The sequence below is a fragment of the Miniopterus schreibersii genome (assembly GCF_964146895.1).
Source record: "Miniopterus schreibersii genome assembly, chromosome: 11".
In the NCBI taxonomy this organism is placed as follows: domain Eukaryota; kingdom Metazoa; phylum Chordata; class Mammalia; order Chiroptera; family Miniopteridae; genus Miniopterus; species Miniopterus schreibersii.
In genome coordinates, this window is record NC_138111.1 from 33712334 (window position 1) to 33733906 (window position 21573).

General features: G+C 38.2%; 1 protein-coding gene across 4 annotated transcripts in view; it reads right to left on the reverse strand.

The window, feature by feature from the left end:
• TLE4 (TLE family member 4, transcriptional corepressor) overlaps nucleotides 1-21573 on the reverse strand; it is a 135825-nt gene that overhangs the window by 74004 nt on the left and 40248 nt on the right. For all 4 annotated transcript variants that reach the window (XM_081151134.1, XM_081151133.1, XM_081151136.1 and 1 more), the window contains exon 6: nucleotides 14353-14427. In XM_081151134.1, the coding sequence (XP_081007260.1) occupies nucleotides 14353-14427 (75 nt within the window). The remainder of the gene's footprint in view (nucleotides 1-14352; nucleotides 14428-21573) is intronic.

The following is a 21573-nucleotide window of genomic DNA, read 5'->3' on the forward strand; positions in this document are numbered from 1 at the left end:
AAGTTTCCAGGCCTCAGTTTTTTTGTGTAAAAAGTGGGAACAGTTATAAAATCTTCTCCAAGAATGTTGGGAGAATTATATGAGATTGTGTATATATAAAGCCCTTAGCACAGTGCTTGGCAAATAATAAACAATCAATAATGGTGGCTTCTATTTTGGAAAGCGGTGTCCAGAAGTCCATATTCACACACACACACACACACATACACAGAGGGAGGAGGAATACGAAAAGCTCTTCTTTACAGAATAACGTCCATTTAAAAGAAAAAAGAATTTAAAACATACCACACTTCACTGCTCTTAATGTATTAAGAGAATCAACAGATTCTATAACTCCTGAGTAAAAAGTTGTTGGGGAACAGGTAATTTACAGTGGCAAAGTATAGCTTCACCAATAATGTGATACAACTGGAAATACACATCACGTGGGTAGTATTTTCACTAAAAATATTTAATCTGAATCTACATGAGAAAACAATCAGAAAAATCCAGATTGTGGGACATTCCCACAAGACTGGTCTGCAGTCTTCAAAATGCCAAAGTCATAAAGTAAAATGGTTTGGGGACTGTTTTACGTTACAGACTAGAAAGACAGGATGACAAAGGCATTTTTGAACGTGAGTCCGAGATTGGGGGAAAACTGCTATGAAGAAAAAAGAGCCACCAAGGACATTTGTGTGCACTTGGAGAAATCTGAGTATGAACTTATACAATGGATATATGGATGTGTTCATTGTATCATGCTTATAAAGAGAGGAAAATACCCCTGTTCATGGAAGACGCACACTGATGTGTTAAGGGGGGAAATGTCACCATAACTGTCTCTTACCTTCAAGAAGTTCAGCATAAACAAGAAAGTGTATGTATGTTTGTGTGTCTGTATACAGATACAGATATCAAGCAACAGTGAAACTATCAACTGTTAAGTCTAGATGATGAGCACACAGTGTGTCTTTTATTCTTCTTTCTACTCCCCTGTACTTGTGGGGATGGAGAAAATAAGATGTGCCCTTCTAGCCAAAAGGTTGAGAGTTCTTGCTTTTAATACCTATCTCTAGCAAAAGCTAAAAGTTAAGTGAATCCATGGAAAGAACCAAGAATAAAAAGAACAGAAGAAGAATTTTTTCAACCTGAGCTTATCTGCAACTCATTCCTGATGACTTAAAACAGGGGATTTACCAAGGGAAAGACCTGTATTTAGAGCAAACCAAAAGAGATTATCACTGCAAGGCTATTTCTCACACAAAAACCACAGATTCCTGGACTGGTCTTCAAGGGAAAGACAGTTAACATGCTAAGCAAGCAAATCCCCCAAGTCCTGTGCCAAGGAGTTCACTGTCTTAACTTGCAGTTTAACTCACAAAGAAATAACAGCAAGAAGTGGGGAAAATCCAGAAAAACCTGACTAAATTAACTTTCCCACTGAAGATCCTATTAAAAATTTTTCTGAATTTGTCCAGTTTACTGGAAAAAATATTTCTAGGCAAATTAATACTAAAAATACAATTTCCTGGAGGCCTGTTTAAACTGCTTAAGGATTTTTTTTTCAAACATTATCCTACTGAAATCGATGCTTCATTTTGTGTCTTAGTCATTTAGTCACCAAGCTAAGGGATCATGCTCAGAAAGACTTTCTTTAGTGACTTCAGAGTACTTAAAAGAAATAAAGCTTCATTTAAAAGACCTATATCCACTTTAGGTTCTTCAATAATCCAGTACTTGACCTAAGAACTTGAGAAATAGAATGAATCTCAGATGACATCTAGATGAGCTGTTTTCCAACATTTCAGCCACGGCTTGTGTGGTGCATGCGTGTATCTGCATAAAATACACATGTAAATGAAACAAGTTTAGAAATCTAAATTTTATGTGCAGCACCTTCTAATACTTTCATTCTCTTCTATTCTTTAATAAAAAATGTTGACTATGGCTCACTAAATTGATTCCACTGCACACTTGCACACTTCAGACTTGCAATCTGAAGAACACTGAACCGGGCTGTATACTGTGACTTATGAGAAGAGAGCAGTAGACATCTTTTGTTAGGTAAATGAGGTGTCTTTGGGAAAACACTGAAGAATGGGGTCTGGTTGCTAGAACCAACCACGTGATTAGAGGATTAGAACTTCCAGTTCTATCCCCAGAAGTAAGGGAAGGGGAGAGGGGCTGGAAATTGAGTCCAGTCACCAATGGCCAACGATTTAATCAAACATGCCTATGTAATAAAGCCTCCATAAAAACCCAAAAGGGCAGAGTTTGGAAAGCTTCCAGGTTGGTGTCATGTGGAGATTTGGGGAGAGTGGCACAACAAGAGAGGGCATGGAAGCTCTGTGCCCTTGCCCCGTACCTTGTCCTATGCATCTCTTCCATCTGCCTGTTCCAGAATTATATCCTTTTGTAATAAACAGGCAATCTGATTAGTAAAATGTTCCCGAGTTGGGTGAGCTGCTCCAGCATATTAATCAAACCAAAGGAAGGGGTTGTTGGCAGCACAGATGACCACCTCAACTTCCAACTGGCATCTGAAGTGGGGGTGGGGAGCTGTTTTGAAGGGCTGAGCCCTTAACCTGTGGGATCTAATGCTATCTCCAGATAAACAGAGTCAGAATTGAGTTGAATTGTAGGATACCCAGATGGTGTCAGAGAACTGCTTGGTAGTATAGGAAAACCACACACCACATTGGAATTGGGTGCAGAATTTTATAGGCCAACACCAATCGATGTGAGGCACAAGATAAAGCCGTGGGAGATTCTATCAGCAAGAAGAGAGCACAAGTCCTTACCATCCAGTCCAGTGGTGTCCTGGCTGCACCATCAGGACCTTTCCTAACTTGGGAGGTCTTACCATGAGAGGTAAGCAATCATTCATTCACAAGAATCAACAGAGACAGCCACTCTGGGAAATAAGTTTTGAATTGAGACCTGAAGGATAAAAACGAGAGCACCTTGCAGAGAGCTGGGAGAAGAGAATGAGATGAGAGAAAACAGTTGCAAAGGCCCCGAACAGTAAAAGCCCTGTAGTGATGAAGGAAGAAAAAAGAAGTCTGGTGGGAACCCACTGAGCAAGGAAGAGTGTGGGACAAGGCAAATATTATGTGAATCAGATCATGGTTTCAGTCTCATCTAAGAAAACTGAGACCTTTAGGCTGTGGTGGGGATTTTTTTGGTTTTAAATTAGACTTTTAGTTTGCACTTACTGGTTGGTATAAGCTGGATCATAATCATTTGTTGGATATATGTGTTACAAATATCTTCTCTCACTTTCTAGATTGACTTTTCATTTTCTTTAGGATATCTTTTGACAAACAGATGTTTTTAATTTTAACTGAGCGATATTATCACTCTTTTTTCTTATAGTCTGAACTGTGACTCAATAAGAAATCCCATTCTACCCCAAAATAAAAGTTGTCTTTTTCTGTTTTTCAGATTGACTTCTGCACATGAGATAGGTGAATCCAATTTCACTTTTAGCATAAGAATAACCAACTATCCACCCAGTACTATTTACTAGTGTCCATCCTTCCCCCCAGCTGAAATGCTTGCCCTTCTGACATACTGAGTAGGTCTATTTCTGAGTACTTAGCTCTATTTTGTTGGCCTACATAAAGACTAGGAAGTCTTCAGCTGTGAGGATGGCTAACAGAGCACCTGAAATGTTTTACCTTCCATAGTAGGAGGTAGGCTCTGCTCTGCCTGCAAGAAAACACCTCCCAAAGCCTGCTGACACCTATCTTTGCTCAGAAGCCATTCTGAGGCTATTAGCTGAAAGAAACCAGAAAGCAACCTCTGAGCTTTCAATCCGAGTAGATGGCAGCTTAAACTGTTTTCCTCCCTCCACAGTTTCTTCTCCCAGATATTACTTTGTGCAGAGCTGTGTCTACAAATTGCTTTGGGTCAACCCAGAAACACTCCGGGGAAATAAAAAAAATTCAACGTGACTGCCACTTTGCTTTGGGACCACAGTGGCACTGCCCTTATTGGTCACAGAAGACAACCTGGGCAAAGATAAACTCTCCCCTTTTTTATGAATCTACCAAGGGGAAAAAAATGCATGAGATTCACAAAGAACAGACTAGCTGTAGGGTTGCGCTAAAAAGGGTTCAAGAATGTGCAATTTTTAGTTTTTTCTGGAAAGTTTTGGGCAGAGGGAGGGAAGTTAGTTCTAAATTCTTGTTAATTATTAGGTCAACATTGTTATTTAAGTTTGTAATATTACCCTATCCCATGAAGTAGTTGTTATTCACAAGCAGGATAGACAAAATTTTCTCAAGATGAAAAAATGGAAGCAGAGGAAAAGTACAGTTTATCATAAGGCAATGAAATAATTTCAAAAATATACTGATAATGCCTATGGTTCTAAACTTATTTATGATCCTTGAAAGGCTCTGGCGTGAGCCTTTTACTGTCTTCCTCTACCAGTCATCGCCCTCCCCTCACTCACTCACTGCTGCCTGCAATTAGCTTAACCTTACTTTTGCTTTCACTGGGTAACTGCTACATTCCGTCTCCCCTTATAACTTTATATAAACATGATTTATCCATCTGTGGATCTATCCCTCCCATGAAACCATAAGCACGGAAGAGGCAGGGACCAATTCTTAGTGGTCATTGTGTCCTAGAACTTTTAAGCAGTGATTTTCATTCTTTTCCACCTCATGGCACATATAAACTAATTACTAAAATTCTGCCACACACCAAAAAAATCTTTTTTTGCTGATTCTGACCAAAAAAAAAGGTATAATTTTGACTCAATCATACTGACACCTAGTCATTTTTTTATTTGACAATCTACGGGCAAAGAGGTCAGGGCCCGACTAAATAGTCAGATATTGCATGTTTTAAAAATTCCTGCGGCATACCAATTGACAATCGCTGCTTTAAAGGATGCTTCCATAATAGGAAACAAACAAAAACAAGTAATCTGAAGGAGTATTTATTCACATGTCTTTTCTTTTAATATGACTACACGAGCTGCTGGCACAAATTATTTCTGCTTAACCTAAGCATAATCCCAAACAGGCATTATTATTAATTGTTAGGTAAAGCTTAAAAGTTGAATGTGGCTTATTTTCCATAATACCTACGACAATAAAAACAAAACACAGCTTTGTTTTTGGTTTCTTTTGTTGTTGTATTTTGTTTGTTTTTTAACCTGTCAACAGTTCAAGAAACTCCTCCATCCCCTGGACAATATTTAGAAACAAATTCAGTGTAAACTCCTGATTCCAGGGTTTCTGAACAAGTGTCAAATAGTATCTCCTTATAATGCTATAGATAACTGTTTGCTTGTCTACATGTACTCTACCAAATATTTTATTATTTCATATCTAGATCTTGTATAGTTCTAGTCCTGTAAGGAACAGCCTCAAACATTTTGTGTGTCATGGGACCCTTTGTGAATCTCAGATGAAAATTTCTTCTCCAGAAAATGTACATACCTGCTCCCCCTGTCTCCCTGCCCAACACACACACTCTAGTTTGCAAACATTTCAGGGAGCTTATTGGACAGCCTAATAGCCAGGCATGAAATCTGAGAAGATCCATGAACCTAGGTTTAAAACACTTGCCTTGTAGTGGTGTTTATGACAACTTTTCATTCTTACATATGACAGTAAGTTATAACACACAGGAAGATACAAGTCATGAGTATTCAAGTCAACTATGGAACTAATAATTCAGGCATTTTATGCTAACCAGTTAGTATGTACATTAGGCACACCCAATTTCCATTTCCCTCATTGAGCTCTGAACACTAAACACTGGACAACCCTATTAGTGGATAGGGGTAAAAGAGACTACTGGTATTAGTGTAAAAGGAAAAAGAACATGGAGTTGAGGGAACAAATAAAGGACAAGTGTAAACGTGTGAGCTCTGAAGTCGGTCTAAGTTTAGATCCCAGTTCTGCCACTTTCTCCCTGTGTGGCCTTCAGAAAACTACTTACCGCTTCAGAGCCTTGGTCTCTTTATTTGTTAAGCTTGGACAATAATCCTACTTGTTGTCCACATGGGGTTGATGCAAAGATTAAACACATGTAAATGCTTAGCACAGTACAGTACTTGACAAAAAGCAAGTACTCAATAAATATTTTCTATTTTTAGTTACCCATTTGGGGAAAAAATATAAGCCTGGGGATATGATAAATCTAGATAAATAAGTGACACAAAGGCCCCTAAACTAAAAAAACAACAACTCTGTAGTCATCAAAACAAATATGTTTACAAAACCATACAATGTAAGAACACTAGATAGCCCTTTAGAAGCTATTAGCTCCACCCCTGTATTCTACAGGTGAGAAAATGAAATGCTTAAGATCACACTCTACGTGACACCCAGGACCATGTATTTTCTACCAGTCCATGCTTCCTCTCAATCTTGGCTCAAAATTGCTAAGGGAAAAATCCAAATGGGAAAATAGCTCAAAATAGAGTATTTGTTCCTTAAATACTTACTGAACATATCTTTATTAAGTATTATAAACAAATTATTGCATGTTTATTGAACAAATAGTTACTGAGTATTCACTGTACAAATATTTATTGAAAATAATGAGCTACATATTGTTCTAGGCATAAAAGTTAATAAGACCACACCTGCTAGTGAAGGGAAAGTGACACACACATCAATAAATGGTAAGTGCTATAAGGAAAATAAAATGGACTAATGGGACAGGGAGAGAATTGGGTGAAGGAGCTAAAGTCTGCCAACCAGGGAAGTCCCTTCTCAGGAGATCACATGTGAGCTGGGACCTGAGGAAGACCTTGGCAAGACACGGAGGTTGAGTACTCTAGTGGTGGAACAATCGATGCACAAACCCTCAGTCGAGAAGATGCCTGGGGTGCTATAGGGACTTAAGAAAAAGGCTAACGTGGCTGACGGGCAGTGACATGAAGAGGGAGAGTGGTACGTGAAGTCAGAGAGGCAACATGGCATACAATACCATATATACGACATCCTCAAAAAGGCCCGCTTTGGGCCCTCTCTATTGTGGCTCACTTGGTTGGAGTGTCGTCCTGCGCACCAAAAGGTTGCAGTTTCGATTCCTGGTCAGGGCACATATCCAGGTTGTGGGTTCTCTTAAAAATAAATAATTTTAAAAGACCCACTTTGGAAGAAAAAAACATTAAGGGTGGTTGGCCAAGGTCTAGGTTAGCGAAAAGAACTGACTACAAAGAACAAAGGAATTTGAAGGGGTAGGGAGGGGCAGAAGAGAGATATTCTAGATCTTGATAGTGGAGGTAGGTAGTTACATGACTGTATTCAGTTGTCGAGTCTCATAGAGCTGTATGCTAGAAGGGGCAAATTTTACACTTTATGTAAATTATACCTTGATAAATCTGACTTAAGAATACACCCCGGCCAGGCGATCAGGGTTCGATTCCTAGTCAGGGCACATGCACGGGTTGCAAGCTCAATCCCCAGTAGGAGGCATGCAGGAGGCAGCTGATCAATGACTCTCTCATCACTGATGTTTCTATCTTTCTCTCTCCCTCTCCTTTCCTCTCTCTGAAATCAATAAAGATATATTTCAAAAAACAACAAAAAAAGAAAAGAATACAGAATATATCAACAATGAATGAGTACTGCTAGATTCCTAATTCCATATATCTACAAGTATAAAGAAATACACAAATTTGTAAATGTATGCAGCCTCATTTTTATTATGTTTTCTATTATCTGTTTCCCTTTAACTCTGCTATCCTCAGAAACTAAAGTTTTGTTGAAATTAAATGTATAATGAAAAGTTGATTAGGTGTAGTAAAATGTAAAACCTGAAAGCTTATAACTACCATTGCCTTAATAAGGTGATTTAAATGTAATTTGAAGATCATTTCAGAATACATCTCAGAAAACATTTAAAAATATCATTCAAAGTGAAAATAAAATGTGCCCCTTTAATGGATTTGGTAAAGGTACTCAAATATTTGCTGAATGGATTAATGAGTAGTTGTAATAATTAAATCACGCTCACTGTGCCTAAAAGGTTCTAACTTTTTTGCAAAGGTCCTTAGAACACTCAAGATCACAAATGCATTTTTAGGTAAAAGAATTCCCAAACTGATATTCCTAAGCAGCTCTGAGGAAGACAAACACCAACCCTCCTTAAAACTTAGCTTAAGTCATTAACCTTTTAGTGGCCTTTTTGGAGACAGCCTACCTCCTCCCTCCCTCCCAACTTTGAGGGACACAGGCAGGCTGGGTCCACAAGAGAAAAGGTCTGACTAAATGGGATTTGGTGATGTTGCTTGTAGGAAGAACATTACTGGGAAGAAGCCAGTAAGAAAATTAAAAAGGTGTAGCAAAATGGAAAGAACAAACAAAACCTGCTAACCAATAAAAAAGGATAACATTGTACAAGCTTGCAAATTGCTATGAGTGTAACCTGCTTCTCTGTGCAACATTTCCATCATGATCCCTGGGCCCCTATACAGGCCTGGAATGAATGAAATGCAGTTTCACAGACCTGGGAAACTGCTTTCTTTAGTGGAAGCCCACTGCCCACAGCCTTAAGCAATGTCAGATGCACCTACCCAGACACATTTTGCATGCAACTCTTATAACACTGTGTGCTGAACTCTACCCTGAACTATGGAAAGACATTTATTTAGGAGAAGGAGGGAGAAAAGGGCTCCTCCCCTCAACAGAAATATAAATAGTAGCACTTCATGTTAGCAACAATTTATAAAAACAAAAACCTGATACTAGCTTCTAGAAATTTCTTCTGGAGAAACTTCGCAATAGAAATGGAGTAAAGAACATAAGGACAAATTAGAAATCCTGTCTTTTATCTAGGTTTTTTTTAGGGAGTTCTGAAATGGGGGCAGAGCTAAAAAATGACTTAAATATATGAGTCTTTGTTATGAGAGAAGGTAAATTACTGCCTCTTAGAGCCTCACTGAATTGTAGCACAAAGATTAGATTATGACTACATCACTCAATAATTTAGTTCCCTGATTGACAGTAAATGAACCAGTGAAAAAAAACAAAAAAGGTGAGGGGCAGGCAAACCAACATAAGACACACAGGAAGGTGTAGACTTACGATGAAAAACTGCTTTGGCTTACGTGCAACCACAGCTTTATCATATTCTGTGAGAGCGGGTGAGCAAAGCCTGCAATTGCAGAAAATCTGCCTTTTGCCCCCAACCCCCATCCCAGCAAGCCATGTACATCAAGCAGCCAGTGGCCAGAATATTTTATAAAGCCTTTAAGCTCCAGGCACACTGTTCAGTAAAGACAGTAACAAAGCTGGAATAACACAATCTCTGATAAAATGCAAATCTATGTTATAGCTCATTTTTAAGTTTATCTCATATAATTTACATTTAGAAAATAGCAGAAGTAATCAGCGCGAGAAGAACAAGAAAGGGAAGCTCATCTGTAAGTTTACTGAAAAGTATTATTTAAAAAATAATGTAAAAGCGGAGCTGTTCACAAATCATGATCCTAGCCCATGAGAGGAATATAACTGCCTATCTACACCAGAAAACCCCTTTACAGAGCCTGAGGCCTATGAAGTCCAATCCCCAGTGTCTCACTTCCTCCAGAAAAGCAGAGCTTGGCTGCAGGTAACTTTGAGAGATGATGCCAGAGCAGGAGTAGGAGCCTAGGGAAAATGAGTCAGAAGACAGGAACGCAAAACAAGGATGTATTCTCGATCACTTCACCAAGAGCTGATCACCACCATGGGCAACTGAAGCTCCATCCCACTGGGACCCTTTGTGGAGGAATGTAGAAAGCACCTCAAAATTGTCCACCCAAGGGGCAGGAGAGGCACATTCCACTGACTCTTTGCTGGGAGGTCCGGGATTTACCCCACAGGGTGGTAACTCCCCCATGTTTCAGAGCTGCATATGCATAAATGAAAGGTGGAGTCCCACAAAGGCCCCATAAAAAGCACTGGGAAATGCAGGCACTTCAGCGTATCTGAGCAGAGCTGCAAAGCCAGGACACATGTTGTAATGGCTAGAGAAAAAGGGGTTATGAGGTGGGCCCAGGAAGGACAATATCTGTGCCCCACAAAAGATAAACACAACTACTACAAAATGAACAATACCTCTGGAAAGCCCTTTATTAGAAAACACAGAAGAGATGAATACAGGGCTCTTGGGTACTTAATACATTTTTGCTTTTGTTAAAAAAGCAGTTGTATTTTTTTTTTTATTTGAAATTTTGCGTTATTGGAGTCTGTGTTGTAAGGGAGGGGAAAACGCATACATGTTTTTATATATGCCCACGTATTTATATCTTTCAGTCTTTTTGCCTAATGCTCATAATTTTTAAAAGAGGCTACAAGGGAAATCACCCAATGGTGCATCTAAATGCCTCTGAAACTTAAAATGGCAGCTTTGAAATTTACAATGAGGGGCATATATTTGAAAACTGTCATCTGCAAAACCTTCTGCCAAAATGCCAATCTGGAATGTATACATATATAATTTAAGGGCCAATCATATGACAAGGACAATAAAACAAAATGCTAAGAGGAAGAAAAAACCCCGAAGGTATTGTCTTTCATTTTTTAAAATAACTCTAACACATAGGATAGTAAAGGCAAAGTCATTTAAATCATTTCCTTAGTAATACAAGTAATATTTAAATAGATTTAATAGTGCTGCTCCAAACCAATGAATTATGGGTTTAAAACCTATTAAAATGTAATGTTTTTTTCCTGAGCTGAGAGGAGAGAGATTTAAATCCACTGAATTTTAATATTTCAGCTTGAGCTGCAGGAGGTAGAGAAAGTCCAAATGAACTATTCCATCAGCACCATTCAAGCATGAACATTTTAATCAGTTTTACTTCCTTGGAGTTCTCTAACACAGTTTACGCTGTCATTCTGAAAGCACTTAACACAGAGAGTGTGAAAAACCACCAAGGCTTGTTATTGCCTTCACAATTGATGGCAAATAATTTTGCAGACTTCCTATCATTAAAATGTCACTGCTAAAAATTGAGGTTCAGCATTTCTTGTGCTAAACTGCATTTTACTACACCACCATAGCATACCTGTTCTGAAGGATTTTTTAGGGGGTGTGCTTTTTTTAAAAATGCATTATTTCTATCATGTTTTCTCTTCAAAGAGTTAGCTTTAAAGAATGGGGGTAATCCACAGGAACCTCATTTTATATTTTCACAAGCCAAACATTTTCTTTTCCAATGTTTATACTAACAAAACTTTTGTTTCTTAATGGTAGCTTCTTTGGTGAAATTTTACGAGGTTCCTAAGTCAGCCTCCTTTATTAAGCATAACTACATTCACACAGCATGTGCTGATTATATAGTGCAATGGATTGAAAAAGCATTTTAAGATAGTCAGATGACTCAATTTAATAATACAGGAAATGAAAACATCATTTCTAATTAGATCATATTACTGATTTAAAACTACAATTTGTGTGTTGTTCCAACAGTGTGATCTCACAGAGATTCTAATTTAAAAACACAGTGGCTAGTAGGACACATGACAAGATCAAACTAGATACATAACATTCCCTCAGCCCATTTGGGGGAACTCCGGGAAGGCTTCAAGGAAACGTGAAATACAACCAATTCAAAACAAAACACAAAATATTCATTGTAGAAAACACAGGAATTTTCCTGTTTTATTTTCCTTATAAATAAAAGATAAATGATATTTAACTTATTTCAATCTATCAACAGTTTTAAACTGAACATGACCTGTGAAAGAAATCATTATAACTGTGTTTCATTCCATTAAGCACAACTAGCTTATTGTCAGGAGAACAAGCAGCCTCTCTAGGTTCCGGGCTCACTTCAGCATTTTGCATTTAAACAGCATGGATCACTGGTTTGGCTCATTTACCAATGAAGGTAGAATAATATTGCAGAGTTAAAAAGGTGCTTCATCAGATTTCATTAAATCTGGGAACATTTGCACTTGTCTGGATGGTATGCATACATATAAAAAAGATACATACGTAGTGATAAATAAATGAACGTCTGCAAGCGCTTAGATGGGTCTTTGCTTCTTGGGAGAAAAATTTTCATCCCCTCGGTGCAGAAAATCATTGCAGACTACAGTCTAAGACTCAAGTTAACAATCTAACATTGACCCCTGATCACTTTGGGTAGCTGGTCAAAACACTATCACCTCACAACTCAAGCATGTCCAAGGGCAACAGCAGGTGCATTTAAAATTTCACAATGTTACAACTCTAAAACTACTAGCCACAAGGCACTACCAGGGCTGAAACAAAGACTAAGGAGACAGAGAGCAGCAGTAGCAGAAATGCATCGAGTGAGCTTATTTTTTAGCTCTTTCCTTCTCACTTGGTTTGTGGCTCCCCAAAACTATGGGGTTTGTTTTTCCATTTCTGCAATCTATTTTTCAGAAGTCAGACTACGTGATTTTGACTTCATTTTCTGCTCAGATACAAATAATTTGGACTTGCCACCAGATCCTGCAGCTCTACTGAGTTAGTTCTTCAAATAAGTTTTAGGTCACAAAATTAAATTAGTTTTATTTTAATAATTAAATCCATATATACAAAATCTATATCAGTTATTCAGCTACAGTCTAATAAATCACCCTTTCCCTGAGAAAAGGCAATCTGCCATCCCATTCAAAACAAAGTATATAAAATGAAATAGATACAAAAGAGTAATAAAATATACTTGATGTGAAGGGAAGGGAACTTGTTCTGATTTTTTATCTTCCCTCATATTTTTAAGAAACATCCAACACAAAACAATGTGTTTTTGATTTAGATTAATCTCTCCGCTGTACAGACAGTAACTAATAAGACTGGAATAAGAAACAAAAAAGTGTTGTTTTCCTAGAGAAGAATGCCAACTAGACATAAGGTAGGATTGGAGACCTATATTTTAGTAGCTCATACAAACAATGAACACTAAGCCAGAAATGACCCAGCAAGCTCTCATTCCCCCCTTCTCTCCCCTTCATCAGCAGGCACTGTACTGCCTGAGGAATATAGGTTCTATCCCTAGTGACCCTGGGAGAGGTGGTAACCATAATGCATCCCAACTTGAATACAAGACACATTTCAAGCAAACACAGCTAATATTTTATATATAATACTAACTTTAAAAAGAAAGCTCTGGAATTTTAGGAAATAACTAATTGTGAAATGTATGCCTCTCTCATCTCTCCCCCAACTCCCTAGTGAAGAAAATGTATGACAAATGAGTCTACATGGCTTGTTCTGATTCAGCCTCTTCTTTCCAAGGGGCACTTCTGAAGAAATAAAGGTCACTTTTCCATTTATTACGTCTTCTAATTTACTACCAGTATTTTCGTGTGGTCAGAAGGGCAGAAAATAGAGCTCAAAATAGCCCATTAAAAAACAAGCTACAATCAGACTATCTGCTCCACCACCATCACAGTCGTCCCAGAGTTCTGATTTCCTTGTTAAAAGACAGAGGCATAATTGAAGCAATATCTTCACTTGAGATTGATTATCAGGCGACCCTTATCCGCATCTTCACTCAGCAATTTGAATTTTAATGAAAGTAAATGGAATAATTAGCATTTCAAAGTGTGTTTGATACACTGGGAAAAAAAGAGGACTTTTGTGTATAATCTATACACAAAAGAAAGTATTTGGGAGGGGGCAGAAAGAGGCAAGTACAGTTGTAGTGTCTTCATTACAATAACCTAAGGAACTGCCTGTACCAACTACATAGATAGAGATGTGAGTATTGTGCTCTTTCAGCTATGATTTCTCCGTTTATTTCTAAGTTTTAGCACCTAATTTTATTACTTGTTACCTTAATCTGGGGGAAACAAAAATGTAAGTGGAGTTGGAGTGACTGCCCAAACCCATGAATTCCAGCAACATTATTAATGCTATCACCAGAAAAGATTTTATAACTGGGCCACTGATTTTCAAAAAGGTGTTGTTCATCTATTATTTCTACTAAAAATGGACATAAAAATCACTCATCACAAGACAGAGTAGCAGGGTGATGCAAAAAATGTTAATTTTCTTTCACTAAAAATGATATTAAGGTACTCTATATTTGAGGAAAGATAAAAGAAATCAGGTCATTTTAACATCAGGGCAATATGAATCTTTTTCTGGCATAGGTTAGCAACAGACGCTGATTGCAAAGGAAAGAAATATTATGAAAACTATCCAGTCTCCTTAGACGAGTTTTCAGAAACATGTCAACTTGAATTGGTGAGAATACCATCCAAAGTATCTGAGGTAGCCACCAAAATTTATATGAGATTAAAGGCAAAGTGCTTAATTTTCACTCTGTGGTCCTCTACTGCCTTTTGCCCTTCTGATGGAATGAAACTTGAGAGAGCGAGCGAGAGAGCTAATGACAAACACCAAGATCAGAGCTAAAATGGAAAGGCCACGTACCCCAATGATGGCGTTCAGTTCTGCCATGGTCACCTGCTTGGCCCGTTCCACAGCCTGCACCACTTGTTGCTGGTGCTATAAATGAAGATCAGAAACAGAATACAATTATTTGTTTTCTAGTAGGTCAAGAACAGCTTTTCCTAACATGTCTGCCAACTTCAATTACATGCAAAATAGGATTTAGGGGTGTCCGTATTTCAAAGAAAAGCCCTGGGTAGTGGATGACTAAACGTCTATGGTACAACTGGGTCTATACTGCTGAGAATTAAGTGGGCACCCAACTGCACCCCCATGAAGGATGCTCCCTTACTAATGGTAGAAGCAGCTTAAATTTTACTTTCCTTTCAGTGGTACACTTTAACTCAACCTCTTCTCACCAATACTAACAAATAAAATGACACAACCCATTTCACCTGCTTTCTTTGTACTCACTCTTCTCTTTCCACCTACATAAAAATTTTCCAAGTATTTCCCAGAAATATTTATTTTTAAAATTTTTCCTGATGCTTGTTAAACATTGGAAGGGGATATAGAATTAAATGTTTATGTTTCTTCTATAAATGTGGAAAGTGTTCATATCTTAATTCCTGAAATGAAGGGCTGCATATTTAAAAGAGGTTTAAAATGTACACTCTCGCTACTAGTCAAGTTTAAGGACATCAGGTATTTCTTTTAAATTCAATGGGAAAACTAAAACCTTCAAGTTGAAGTCATTTTTCTTTGAGAAAAACTAGGATGGGTAGTATAGGATCATCTTCTATCCATGATTCATTTCTACAAAGAATGATCAAGAACTGATATTAGTAATTTTTGTAACATTAGAAAAATTAAATAGCACAGAAGTCTCCACATGGAGGCACTCACATATGGACACATGGATGCCCCCAAATGTAAATATTTTTGCCACCTAGATACACTTGAACGCTCTAGTATCTGCATACTCAAATTCAGTCTACAATAGGTCTCTTTTGGACTTCTTTTAAATAGGTTTAGTGAATGAAGAGCCAAAGGGACTGTGCTATGAAACAGCCACTCCTCTGTATGCCTGGGAAGAGTCTTGTTTTGGTTGATTCCAGTTAAGAAATGTAGCTAACCTCCTCCACTGCTTTAAAGTGAATATGTAGCTCAGCTATCATATTGAGTATTACATACAAGGAGCTAAGCCGTTAGTTAAACATGAAATTCCCCTTGAGCTACCTGGTACTATACATTCCAAAACCTTCAAATAAATAATTACTGAGATTAGGGTGACCACCATTTCCACCTCCCAGCTGTGTAGGGGTAGTGCGGGGGGCTGGGGGGGTGATGTGGCAGAGGAAACTGCTTTAAATTAGTTATCTACATGTGGTATTTTCACCCTTGATTTCCTAACAGTAATATGTATTTAGTTGTATTTTTGCCTACAACTAAAATGTAATAGAAAGAAAAATGTCAAATAATAGATCACTGCATTTGAAGCTTTTAATAAACTCTGAACATTAAATATACCTTTGATTTTTTTTTAATTGTAAGAATTTTAAAACAAGGGCTTAAGAAGCAACCCCAAAGTCTTTATAGATATCCCTGTCATCCACTCTCTTACTCTTTATTGAAATATTTGCCAAAGTGAAATAACTCATTTCTCTCTACCTCTGAAGAAAGTAAAAATCCTAAAGATTTATGAAAACACTAGAAGAAACGGAGAGGCACAATTAATAGAGACCAGTAAGAGTAATATTTCCTTAAAGCCAACCTAATCATGTATGTTTACTGAACATGTGCTATGTGCCAAGTACAGAGCTCATGTTTAGATTTAAGGTCATCTGGATGTCAGAGTAGTGAAAATGGCAGCACTTGGAAAGCAGAAGAAAATACAACATGTAGGACAACTCTGGGATTTATCTAATACCAAAGTGAGTATATGGATAGAAACTTTTATGAACTTCACCTTTTAGTTTCAACAATGCAATTACTGCAATTCAACAATGGCTGCTCAAAACTTCCAAAAACCTAAAGCCCAAGAACCACATGTACACATATCCAACATGTATACCATTCATTCTACTCATGCATCCTTTCATTCAACGAAAGCTTTTAAGCACATCTTACTCTCTGCCATTTCTGTATATTATTGAAATATCTTCATACTACTAAAATACCTACTTTATATTAAGCATTCAAAGAACAGTTCCATAAGAGAGAGATGCAGAAAACACATCTAGTTAGGGCCTTTCTACCATAAAGATTGTTCAACTCTTGCTTCATAAACTGGATTCCAACTGCCAAGATAGGCAAAGACACCTTAGGCAGTGGGGATATCTTTCTGACTCAGCATTAAAATCAAATCCATTTATTGAGAAAACCAGAAACACACCAGTGAACCATAACACTGACATCTGATGTTCCTACAGAAACTTGTTAAAAAGCTAAAATGACAATGGAAGTCATGATTCACCTCCTTCCTTGGCTCTCCTGGCAATGGCCATATTATGCCACATCTGAACTTTACCTATAGTTCAGGATTTTACTTCCCCATTTCTGCTTACAACTGTGAATCATCTGCTGTTTAACGAAGGACCTTTTGAACAGACGCTCCCTAAGGCAAAGAATGCCTCCTCCCCAGTGTGCTCTGAAAGCACGAGAAACACCCTGAAGGTTGCTCACTCAGCAACATAGTACCACTAGACCAGACTAAAGAAGCATGTACCAAATAAGGTGTAAAAATTAAAATGTAGAGATGGGGGGAGCAAGTGAGAAAAAACAAACACAGAAAAAGAAGCTCATAAACTGACTCAAAGGCTTTTTTCCCTCCAAGTTCAAATTTTAACAAATAACCTCTCTGAATCAGAAAATTTTCATATCTTCTTAGAAACACGATGGCCTTCCCATTATTTCTGCCATCTCTTCCTCTTTTCTTTCCCTTCCCCATCTGTTCCTCTCCTCCCACTCCACCCAGCATCTCATTTCCTCTCCCACTTCCTGCCTATGCCCTCTGCCACCTCACCACAAGTGGTGACAACCACTCTAGACCCAGTAAATCTGCACAAGGCAACAATCCTTATGGATCCTTTTATTGCTCAAGCTGCTCACTCAGACATAAGCTCCTGGTTTGAACTTTACACCAGCACCACCAAATTAAATACCAATAAGAATGTATTAATAAGCCAAAGGTGAAGGGGGGCTCCTCTAACCTGGATTTGGAGGAGAGAGGAAAAAAAGCCCAGTTATTCTTTAAAACACTGTGATTTATAATTTTTAAAGAATCCTTTAAAAAAAAGCAAAAAAACCTACATTGTAGTTATGGTTATACAACTCTGTAAATTTGCTAAAAATCATTGAATCGTACACTTAAAATAAATTTTATGATGTGTAAATTATATCTCAATAAAATACTGTGATTTAAGGAACACAAGCATGGTTGAGGAAAATGGTCAGTAAATAAAATTCTATACATTAAATCAATTGCCTACTTTCGTAATATTATTTTTTGCATTTGAAAATATAAACAATATAAGCTCTCTAAGTCCAACAAAGCCTGCTGAGAAACAGACCTTAAAAAACCATGAATATGTGCACCATAGGTGTTTAATACTTCTCGGGACATTACGATAATACCTGCCATGCCAATACTTTTGAGTATAGCAAGGGATAAGGTAATTCTAATAAAAAGAGTAATTAAAGAAAAAACACTCTACAACAACTTAGAATATTTTTTAATACCCCCCACTTATTGATAGGGATAGTAAAGGGTTAGTAAAGACTAAGATGTAAAATGAAATAGGGTTCTTATAATGAACAACAATAATGTTCCTGACATGTAGAGATCCAAAAGTGATCAATAGATTAATGGCCCCAACTCCTCAAAGAACTCCCAGACATATAGGGATGTAGGATATAAAATACTAAGGAAGGTTATAAAAAGAATTCTTGGGGCATCAGGAAAGGCTTTGTTTTCTTATTCATTCATTAAATATTTATTTAGCACCTACTATGTACCAGGGATTATAGTAGGAAGTGAGATAAGAGTAATGAACAAGACAGTCAGTGAATTAATAATACCAAGAGGCTTTGTAATTACAATTAGAGGATAATTTCCATGAAGAAAATTATAGGATGCTATGTAATCACTTATCAGGGAAGTACCTAATTGAATCTCAGGCCTGGGGGAAGATTCCCTAGGGAAGCTGACCCAGCAACTGAGACCTAAAGGATTCGCAGGAGTCCTGTGGGTGAAGAGCAAGGAGAAAAGAATTCCAGGGAGCAGGAACCGCTTGGCTAAGGTCCCTGGAGTAGAAAGGAGCTTGTCTGCCAGGGAAGACAGAGTGCGTGGAGGATGCAGGGTAGGGAAGAGTTGGGAGACAAGGCAGGCTGACCTTTGAGGGCCTTCTTGGGAATGGCAAGACACAATGCCAAACTCTTTAAAGCGGAAGAGGTATTCACAGAAAGAACGACGAAGGCAAGTGCGTGAAGTCATCTAAGTGCGGCGTGCACATACTCTCAAGAACCACACACTAGTGGGAAGCGGGACTGCTATGGCAGGAGGCGCCAAACAGAGAAGGGCTTCACACAACGTGCAAGGGAGTCGGACTTTACCGGAGTAAGACATTTGTTATTAAAAATGATTAAGTAGCTGAGTGCTATCAGTTCTGCATTTTATAAGATATACATGGTAACAGTAAGAAGATGGGACAGCAGGGAAGTGAACCAGATTGGAGGGAGCACAGTTAGAGAGCTAATCCAATACTCTAGGGTGAATGATACTTAGGCCTGAACTCGGACCAAATGCCCTTCCTGCTATAGGAATCACTAGCCACATGTACCAAAAAGCCACTCAGAACTAGAAAGGACCTTTAGAATGCAGAAGTCCCAAAGCACTGTTAACAACCAACCAACAGTTTCCATATTTTCCAAATGCTGCCTGGGCTGAGGGGATTGGGACGGTGGCAAGGCCATATCAGCCACAGGCCAAAGGCCATTGTCATACCCAATAGATAAATCTCCTCCATCATACCCTAAAGAGTAGTCAGTCCATCTCTGCTTGATCAACATCCTTTGAAAGGGAACTCACTACCTCATGGATAAGCTTTTTCCATTCGGGGATAATGGACCCTAATACTGACTAGAAATCTAGGTAGATAACTTCTTCCCACTGGACCGTTTTTTGCTTTTAAATTCTCCTCCACTGAAGTGCACTTCAAGTATTTGAAAATGGAATAATACATGTTTTCAATTTTCTGTATTCCAGGTTGAACATCCCCAGATCACTGGCTCTAGGCCGCTCATTGTGGCTACTCCTCGGGTCATGCTCAATGCAACTAGACACAATACTCCAGGTATGGCTGAGCAGATCAAATCTGAGTGGAAAGTGTCACTCCATGTCCAGTAAGCTAGGCTAAAATCCTACCGAGCCTTTTTTCAGCAACTCTACCAAGTTTATTGACACAAAAGAGCTTTAAATTTGACCAAAACTCAGGTCAACCTTTCCTAAATGGTATTCCAATAAACGTTAGTCAAACAAGAAATTAGGCATTACAAAGCAAAAAAACCACCCCACCAAGTTTAATTTGGCTAATAACTGGCAAACTGCAGGTCTTCTCAGAGCTTCAAATCTCAGAGAGTGAGTAGGCATGCAAGACTTTCAAAACAATTTCGATTCTGGAACTTGGGATTAAAGCTCTCAGGAATACACCTTGGGATTTGGGTTTGCCCTGCCTTCACTCTGACTCACATGGGGGCAGGGCAGTCTTCACTGATATGTCCAATAAGCTCTACAAATCTGTGCTTCCAAGAGAACTTTCTGCAATGCTGAAACTGTCCTAGGTCTGTGCTAATAATATGGTGTAACAACTGGCCACATATGGGTGGGCAAAGAGCAGTTAAACTGTGGCTACTGTGGCTGGGAAACTGAATTTTTAACTTTATTTAACTTAATTTAAATCTAAATAACACATGCGACTATGGCTACTATATTGGACAATGCTGCCCTACTTAAGTATTTTAAAACTTAGCTCCAGTTATAAGTTAATCACTACCTAACTGAAAGTCAAAGAAATGAGCCAGTTTCTCAAACACACGTTAATTTTTTTAGACACACATAGACAAGGACTGGCACTGCTGCCTTTGGAAGGAGTCCTACATTTAAGCCCCTCCTGAGAATCATCTTTTACTTACTGGGGGCAAGCAGGCCATCATGTCACTATAAGGCTCTCACCAAACAGTCAACTGTCACCATAATCACACAGAACAAGCCAATTAGTTAACCTTGGAACTTGGGACCAGATTATGCCCTCTGATGCCTCATTCAGTACTGTGAGGGGGGAAAAAAGATTTTAAATGAAAGATTATCCAATGCAAGAGTCAGAAAAGTGGACCAGATCTTCTAAAGCCCCCCAGGTGTACTTAGTCATTTCCGGACATTTCTTAGATATACAGTGCTGTCATGACACATTAACCAACACTGACAAAATGACCCTGACTGGGAAGCAGATGACACTGTGGAGGCTGCTGACACTTAATGATTTCTGAAGATGGTCTTCCAGGTGTCACTGCATACTGATCAGGGGATCTCTGGCGATTTCAGCCAGCCTCTCCTACACCGAACCATGTTATCACAAGCCATTGATTTCCTTACAAAGTTAACAAGCAATAAGATGAGTTAACCTGGTGCCATTACGAGGCGAGAACACTGCCACCAGTGCATGTAACCACTGTATTTTGTTCATTTCCTCCCTGAGGTTCAATATGAAAGTGACTGATCACACTTTTCAACTTCCATTTTACAATTATTCTATACATGCAAAATGTGGTTCAGAGTAATTCAGTACCATTTTAAATTAGCCCACGTGGCAAATAAATAGCATTTGAGATACATCCATGTCTCATAATGTAGAAGGGGTATGTTTTCCATCAAATTAAAAGGACCAAATTAATGGTATTTCCCAAATAGAAATTCATGTATCACTTGATTTGACTAGTTATTCAAACCTATTGGAATTAGAATGTATATAAATGCATAGTGTCATGATTATGTAATTGTGTATTATTTTCTCCTATTTAAATGCAATGTAGAGCACACAAATAAATCTTCAGAATTCTGGAGCAAACAGGGCAATAAATACCACGTTTTGAGTTAAAATTAAATTTGCACCAAAAAGCATTCAAGTTGAGATGTTCTCTTTCCCTAAGTAAATACAAGAACAAAAGTAGAAAGCTTAAAATTTTCACTTCTAATTTTCCTTTTAT